The sequence below is a fragment of the Hyalella azteca genome, unplaced genomic scaffold (genome assembly GCF_000764305.2).
Source record: "Hyalella azteca isolate HAZT.00-mixed unplaced genomic scaffold, Hazt_2.0.2 contig10310, whole genome shotgun sequence".
Lineage (NCBI taxonomy): Eukaryota > Metazoa > Arthropoda > Malacostraca > Amphipoda > Hyalellidae > Hyalella > Hyalella azteca.
Genome location: NW_025940355.1, coordinates 69081 through 78032, shown reverse-complemented (window position 1 = coordinate 78032; position 8952 = coordinate 69081). Strand labels below are relative to the sequence as shown.

General features: G+C 35.0%; 1 protein-coding gene across 1 annotated transcript; it reads right to left on the bottom strand.

The window, feature by feature from the left end:
* Positions 1–4629: 4629 nt before the first annotated feature.
* On the bottom strand, positions 4630–7157 carry LOC108679487 (aquaporin AQPAe.a-like). Its single transcript, XM_018168110.2, has 3 exons — positions 6977–7157; positions 5203–5289; positions 4630–5030 (listed from the first exon to the last, which is right to left on the bottom strand). The coding sequence occupies exons 1-3, from the start codon at positions 7154–7156 to the stop codon at positions 4884–4886; spliced, it is 414 nt and encodes a 137-aa protein (XP_018023599.1). The 5' UTR covers position 7157; the 3' UTR covers positions 4630–4883.
* Positions 7158–8952: the final 1795 nt, after the last annotated feature.

Below are 8952 nucleotides of genomic sequence, written 5' to 3'. Positions count from 1 at the left end.
TAAGCATAATGTTGAGCAGCTAATCACGCATGTTAATCTGGATGTTGAACAGCTTAAAGCACGCGAATTAAGATCAATGTTAAGCAGCTAAGCACGCATGTTTTGCTTAATGTTGAGCAGCTCTAAGCTCGCATGTCAACAAGGACCGTCTCTTCTCCAGAGCGACGCTGAGTCATTAAAATGAAACGAGGTCATTCGAATGATTATCTCTCGAGGCTCCGTTTGAGTGCAAAATCATGACTGAAGAAACACTTAGATGAACATGTGCTTAGATGAAATGTTTCACTGAAAAACATTTCATAAATCCTACATTGTCTCTTTATTTCTCGTTAAAGAACTTCAAATCATCATTTTGAAATCGACTCTTTTTTCTACGGTTACACGAATAATGACTTTTCATACAACACCGTGTACGTTACCTTTTTTCTTGCTTGAAAATGTCAAATTTAAAAATTTTGTCACGATCAGGAGTTAATTAAAGTTATGCTTATAAATGTTACTTCAATAATTCATACGAAGTAAAATTTTATATTCGTCAGCTAATGTCTCTATTTTATCTGTTTTTTCCCAGGTAGCACTTCATGCAATATTCCTGTCTAATATATGATATATCTGCATGTCATATGAATTTGCCTCTTCCTTATCAAAATGTTGTTCACAGTCAGTTCGGCCTTAAAGCAAGCAAAATTAGCAAATTGTATCATTCGTATATTAGTGTGTACGAACGTTTGACTTGAAAAAAAAAACAGTTATTTTTTAACTAAACCCAAACATTGAGTTAATATTTTGAGCTAACATACCACATAAGGTAACCGAGTACGACGGTTAATCTTTTGATTCAAATTGAGTTTAGCACGTAATCTTAGGTGCAGGGACGGATCTATTCGTTATAGTCATTGCTCAATCCGCATTCAAATAGCAATTGTAGATTAAATGTAACAAAATATGTACTCAAACTTGTATTAACAAACATCCATTGCTAGAGCTGATCAGTGAATCGTTTTCAATGAAATTATGGTGAATTTATTAGATATTATCTTTCTCTTAAAATTTTCGCAACCAAACTAATTTTCATTGCTATAAAAAACGTAAATGCATGTTATCTGTTTCTGCATCCATCATGAAAGCGCCCGTGTAGTCCACTTAGAATGATATTCATCGCGCTTAGATCATCTTCTTAAGTACTTCTATAATAATGATCCGTTTATGATTTATATTAAAACCATCATTGTTGGGTGCCACTGGCATCTCTTGTGTTAGTTTAGTTCCAACAATCCTAAAGCGAATATTCAGCCTGATCTTAATCGGACAGCGAATAATCGGCCTAATCTTAAATATTATATCTTCAGAAATTAGGCTGTCGACCGATAAATAATCAATAAACCCTTGGATTAGAGCAGAAGATCATTGGATAATCTGATCCATTGAATTAACATTTATCGACGAAGTGTTTTTAACTCATCTAAAACATCGAGAGAAGTTCAATTGAAAAATCTAAAAAAGAATTCAACAGAAACACTCAAACACCCATCTTGAGATTGGAAGTTTAATCACGTTCGTAAATTAGTCATTCGAGATACAATCCGCATCAGTATAATTCTTTAATTACCTAGCAACCAACAAAAAGAAAAAGAGCCAGAAATTTTTCCTTCAACTATGATGATATACCAGACATTGTAGCTGCTATATGGCAAAGCTGTTAAGTGAATAGAGAAATAATCCCAAATGAAATAGAAGTATAGTAAAGAACTTGTTCCGCTCATTATATGAGTCTCTGAAGGATAGCTTCTTGTTTAGCATCAAGCTTGAATTATAATGCAACTTCCTTTAAGCGTTTATTATGTATAATAATCACGTCATCATTTGCACTGCATCAAAATATCATCTATATATTGCAAATCATAATATTATAATATCATAATATTAATATTACAAGGCAGAAATAACTCCATGTTCTCGACGGTTGAAATTCCAACTCCAGTGCCGAGTATCGAATATTTTCCAATATCATCCAACTTTCTTTGTTTTTTGCTAGCTCTTTTTACTGTCATTTCACTGGGCATGCAGCCTTACGCCCTAGAGCATTTGGTGAAACTATCATCCAGCTCCTTCAGCCTCGCCTTCTACTATTTAATGCCAAAATCATTCAGCCTTCAGAATTGCGCTCTAGTATTTCTTGACAACATCATCTAACCTTCTACATTGCTCTCTGCTATTCAACATAACATAACATTGTGATGTCGGCGCTGAAGAGTAGGCCTGATGTGGCCTGTCGTCGATTCCTTACTTTTCGTGCCTTGTTCGTAGAAGATCTAAAATCGTGTCATTTGACCGGATCCTTTCAGGACTGACGATAGTTTGAAATATCTACTAGACTTCCACCGGGTTCGATATGGTGCTAGGCATTTCAAGTCTGAACATATATTTTTCCATAGCTTTATCTAGTCTGTTCTTGAACGCGTTCATACATGGAGCGCCAACGATGTCATCAGGGAGGCTGTTCCACATGTCGGCGATTCGAAGCGAGAAGAAATGTTGGCGCGTGGAGAAGTTGCAGAGTAGTTATTTTAGTTTATAGCCGTGGCCCCTGGTGTTGCTTCTTGTATCAAATTCTAGTAATCCTTCTGGGACCTTGTATAAACCATGAGTATACTTGTATACTTTAATGAGGTCACTACGATATCATCACGATAGTTATTGACGATATCATTCAACCTTCAGTATTGCGCTCTAATATTTGTGGACGATATCATATAACCTTACTACTTAATAATTTTGTATGCTGCAAGATGAGCATAAGCTCTGTGTGCATGTTCAACAGCTAAGCACGCATGTTAAGCATAATGTTGAGTAGCTAAGCATACATGTTAGGATTGATGTATTTCATAGTACCAAGCGCTTCAGAACTACTTTTCCACAAACAATTTTGAGGCTATTTTAAATAAATATATTAGTTAGTGCTTTGGTGATCACTGTGTCGAAAAAAAATTATTCGGAATAATAAGAAAGTCATTCAATTTTATGATTTCGTTATGGTCATTAAACGCATTGTTTACTGAAACGTTTTTGAAGTTAAGAAAAGTGTGAGAAGTTGAATGCGATTGAATCGCATTCATATGTTGAAACAAGATGTGACTAAATTATATACATATTTTAACACAATAAAAATTCAGCAAGAATTATTGTTTATGAAATTACACCTGTATATAGACTACCATGAGCATGATATAGACCACCTCGTATGCCATGGTAGTTAACAAGTCGGATCTCTCCCAACAAGGCACTTCCTGACGACCGCTGACATTCGCTGTCTGCAATCATTCTATAACAATGATTTTAAACGAATAACGTTGAGCTTTTGAACCTTTTCGTTGTGCAATTGGGGCTCAATAGCATATCATACGTTAATGTGCCATACTTTTTCATGGCTTCTGAATAAATTCAGGTCAATTTAGTGGTATTGAGTCGAATTTAAATTTTTGGCCATCCGAAAATAAGCGCAGTTCAACAATTCTGTTATTGCAAACACCTCACTTTATCTTGTAAACAAATCATTGATATAAATAATTTAAAATGAAATAATACATTTTATTGCTGATTTCACATGGTTTTCCCCAATTATTTATCATTTTTAATTAATTTTCATCTTATATCTTGAGCTATCATAGAGTCCCCCTCGAATATGAAGACACGAACCGCAAAAAATATTTATGATATCCTCCCGAGTTTCGACGATAGACTTGAATAAAAGTAGGAATATATTTTTCCACGTGCCAGCCTCAATATATCGTAAAGAATAAAATTAATCAATTGATCACCGGTTTTAATATGTTAATCATCACCTAGAATGCGTCCATGACTTGCTTAATGATATCAATTGGTCCGTTGCTAGCAATTGCTAATTCATGATTTATATTCAACAGAATCTAGAAATTGATTTGTCTTTACCTGGAATACCAATCAGTTTGTTGCATCTCCATACTGTTTATTCGTACACACGTGTATATAAGCGCAAATCCAAAATAAAAATTCTATTAGGATTTTATATCTTTATTGCCTTGCATTAGAAAGCCGTACAGCAAATCTGTCTTGAACACGTTCTGTTACATGCAATACAAATTTTAAACATCCAAAAAAATAATTCTAAAAATTTCATTGCGAATTGTAATGGTAAATTAATTTTAGAAGAAAATTAAAAAAAAAAGAACACATTTCACAAGTAGCATAAGCGAAATTATTAATCGAACATTTCACATAAATTTTCGACATCATATCTTGGGAATCCCTGTCTTTGATAATCAAAGTTAAAAAATTAGCATCTTTAGCTTGCCATAATGCATCAGAGAACGTAGACATCGCATTGAATAATGTATTGTAATGTGTGGAGAGAATTATAATGGGCAAGGATATACGACATTCTTATGGAGATCAAAGCTATTTTTAATCTGCCTGAACCACATTACTCATTTTAAAGAAGCAGTTAATCGTTTTTTGTCATGAGTTGTGTCTCATTAGCCGCGTTAAATTCCACGTTATTGATAGGCCTTATATAGATAGCAAAGGCGACACGTGCAATAATCTAGAGCCCCGACAAAAATTCAACGACCTTTGATTACCCTTTTTACTTAGCTTAAAATTAATGGGAAAATAACCAACATAATAATCACTAATTGATAGGCGTACCACAGGGGATCCAAAATTAAGGATAAGTTAATTATAAATGTAATAAGTCAATTTTACGGAGTTAATAGAAAGGTTTGGGAAGTTTGAGGTTGATAACATCTGTGAAAAGAGTAACAAAACTTTTGACGCTTGATTTGAAAGTTAAAAATAATTTTTCAGTTGAAAATTACTTTTGAAACAACTGGAGTGGCAGGAAATCATTAGCTCATCATCTTGAGCTCGGCTTCGTCAACACAGTTGTTCTCGGGCGCTTCTTCTCTCACAAGCAGAATTTTCTTCTCCCTGAACACGAGCGTGTAAAGGAGGGTGGCCAGGATACTGCCAAACAAAGGCCCCACCCAGTAGATCTGGCAAAGTTAATAATTCACAAAATAATGTTCTCAATATCTAAATCACAAATATCTAATCCACAAATTTGAATAATTCACAAAACAATGTTCTCATTTAAATATCTGAATTTAATCAAGATTTAACTCAATTTTATTAGCTATCTCAAAAAGTTAACGACTGCTCACTCACCCAGTGCTGGGTCCAGGCGTCTCCCCCCATCACAAGCGCCGGCCCAAACGAGCGAGCTGGGTTCATCGAGGCACCGGTGTACGGGATCTGAAATTCATACAAACTTAAATTCATCAAATAATCAAACTTAAACTTAAACTTAAACATCAAACTTAAATTCATCAATTCAATTTTTCACTTTTGGGAAAAGGGGGAAACTGAATCGATTTAATTTAATTTATTGAAGATTTTTTTTCTCTAAAACTTAAGAAGTTTTTTCATGCAATGTTAACAATATTAGAAGTAGTAGGAATATAATCTTAAATATTTTTGTTAAATAATATCGTTTTCGTTAATTGAATGCGCTTTCTTTTAGGATTGGAACATAATTATACTTCAATGATAGATTGTGGGCGATTTCTTTAGATTTAGAGATTTTTGAAATGCCAAGATTTGGATCTCGGGAATTTTTTGCTTTGAATCTTGATTTGAATTTTAATTGTTGCACGCGTTATCTGAATAATGCATTTAATTAACTGGATGTCACCGGCCTAATGTGATGCCTGAAACACTTCTACACATCAGAAAATGTGCACGTCAACCGTGTCAGATTTTTGGGATTCAGATTGTTCTAATGAACGAAATATTTGCAATACATTGGGAACATCTAGCATCCCGGAATCAATTAATCTTTTGAACCGATAGGAAGACACCAAACTAAAATATTATTATTCGTTGTCCTGTTATTTTGGAAAGTAGTTTCGAATCAGACTTTTGTAGGACAATCGAAAGTAATTTAATCCTTTCATAAAAACGACACACGAACATTTCGGTCTTATAAAGAGGCAAAATTTTCCGTTTTTGCATTTAGGGGGCTCCGGTAAAACGAACACTGTGATAATGTAATACTAGGATAATGTTTCAAAATCAATGACTGCGACAATAAACAGCTTTCAGCAAACTACAAGTTTGACAAGCTAATGTCAGAAGTGTACAAGACCCAACATCTTACATTAAATCATTTATTTTGATATACTTTCAGAGGATCGTAGGACCACGACTCCTATAATCACAAGGAAGCTCGATAAATAACTGCAAACTCAAATAAACACATAAATTGTTGATAAAAAGTTGCAGCACTCATCTGGATTCTACACAATTCTTTAAATTACCGATTTATATATCGCTTCCTAAAGAGCTGGATAGAAGTTTGATTGAAAAATGGGATGAAAATTTTGTGTGTTGACTGAAGAACATAGGCAAGAAAAAACTTTTGAAACAATCAAAGAATTGTATGAAGTAAAATCTCAGAGAACAGAGGTTGCAATCGGAAAATGGGAACTAACATCAGACCGATTTATAATTTCTTCTTATTTCTCGGATTTTCGCTTGTTTATCTTAAAAATATTCCAGTATTCGTATGTTTGTTTTTGTAAAGCATTTGTCTCGAGGAAGTAATCAATTATGGCCATTTGCTACTTCTTACACGACGCGTCTATTTAACCAATCATTAATTGAATACCATCTTTAATTATTTAATTTACTGTGAATTTTTCTATATCAACAGTAAAACGAACGACAAACAATAAGTACCTATAGTGGCAAGGCCGATGAAGAGGAGGTGAATGCTCAAATCAATCACGCTAGTTATAGTTCAATGGCTGCTCGTTTTCATCAATTTACAGCTTGATTTTCTTAACCCATTAATGCCGAAGGCGAGAAAAATTGCTTGTCCAATAGAAAAACTGATAAAATGGCTTCATTGAGACACAATTTAATTAACGTTTTGACTTACGCCAAACAAATGAGTGCCGATGGCAGCAAAGCCGATGGCGAGGGCGACGGGGCCTTTGACATCAGCCCTGCGGGAGTCGGTGACGCCGAAGACGGTCAGGATCAGCACGAATGTGCATATAACCTCCACGCCGAACGCCTGACCGTTCGTAAGATCAGGGTTCACGTGGCTCACGCCCATGCCATAAATTTTTTGAGGAGACAAACTATATAGGAGATTTTAAGCGTCTCTTTTTTGAGGAGACAAACTATATAGGAGATCTTGAGCGTTATTTTTTGAGGAGACAAACTATATAGGAGATTTTGAGCGTAATTTTTTGAGGAGACAAACTATATAGGAGATCTTGAGCGTAATTTTTTGAGGATACAAACTCTATAGGAGATTTTGAGCGTAATTTTTTGAGAAGACAAATTATATAGGAGATTTTGAGCGGAATTTTTTGAGGGGACAAACAATATAGGAGATTTTGAGCGTAATTTTTTGGAGGAGACAAACGTTTTAGGAGATTTTGAGCGTAATTTTTTGAGGGAGACAAACTATATAGGATATTTTTAGCGTAATTTTTTGAGGGGACAAACAATATAGGAGATTTTGAGCGTAATTTTTTGAGAACCCGAATGATCTCGGGCCTAGTAGAAATATAATCTTGGAAATTGTGAAATGGGTGCGAAATATGACCCGAGCAAAATTTTTTGTGGAGACTAACGATATACAAATAATTTCACCCAAAAATAATTTTTTGCTATCCTTGTTTTATTCTGCATCCGCAACTGCATCTTTGTGGCTTCAAGAAGCGAGGTATACCTAATCTTTAAAATAATTACCCATTTCCTACCCAGTATTTTTTGGCAAATATGAACTCAAGCCACACCTTACGGCATAGCAGAGCAGGCACATTTGCACTGCTGTAGAAAATAATTCATTAAATAAATAAAAGATTGCATTTTCTCGAAAATTTTTTTAGGTTATCTAGGAATAAGCAATATTTTATGAAGGGATCGAATAAATCGAGTCACACTTGATTAACATCAATTACGAAATCCCCAAATAATACAATTACGAAATGTACTTAGTTCTCAGTTAGTGAAGACATAAATTTCATGGATCATGACAATATCCACAAAATTTCCCCCAAAATGTTCGCTGAAAATGTTTTAACTAATCCGTTTATTATCTTACGAAGAGTGTAGCGGATGCTGCAACAGCACCGAGCATCTGTGCGACGACGTAAAGAATGCTACGCGTCACCGAAATGTTGCGCGCGATCAGCATGCCCAGCGTCACTGAGGGGTTCACGTGGCACCCAGAGACGTCGTCCAAGGCCTGCGTCATCATAATTACATAAGTTATGCTTAAAAAATTATCCGTGCTTTTGGCATGAAATAAGAATATTCTGCACTGTCGTAATAACAGGAAATAACAACGTAACTGATAGGTTCACGTGGCATCCAGACAAGTCGTCCAAGGCCTTCATCATTAGAATAAAATTAGCCGGGCTTAAAAATCGCATTAGGCATTAAATATAAAATATTCTTCAAAGTCATAATTGTTGGATATTATAACGTTACTTAGAAGATCAAGTGACACCCAGAGACTCCTCCCAGCCCGGGCGTCATCATAATTACATAAGTTATGCTTAAAAAATTATCCGTGCTTTTGGCATGATATAAGAATATTCTGCACGATCGTAATTACAGGATATAACAACGTCACTGAGAGGTTCACGTGGCATCCAGACAAGTCGTCTAAGGCCTTCATCATTAGAATAAAATTGGCCGGGCTTAAAAATCGTATTAGGCATTAAATATAAAGATATTCTTCGCAGTCATGATTATTGGATATTATAACGTTACTTAATTTTTTTTAGAAGGTCAAGTGACACCCAGAGACTCGATCCAGCCCGGGCGTCATCATAATTACATTAATTAGTTAGGCCTAAAAACTGGCATTAGGCATGAAATTAGGATGTTCTGTAC

What these genes read in the sequence shown, in the direction of transcription:
- LOC108679487 (XM_018168110.2), bottom strand. Translation starts at nt 7,156, where the DNA reads ATGGGCGTGAGCCACGTGAACCCTGATCTTACGAACGGTCAGGCGTTC. An exon ending in TCGGCACTCATTTGTTTGGC is followed by an intron (nt 5,290 to 6,976) that starts GTAAGTCAAAAC and finishes TATGAATTTCAG; the next exon opens with ATCCCGTACACCGGTGCCTC. An exon ending in ACGCCTGGACCCAGCACTGG is followed by an intron (nt 5,031 to 5,202) that starts GTGAGTGAGCAG and finishes TAACTTTGCCAG; the next exon opens with ATCTACTGGGTGGGGCCTTT.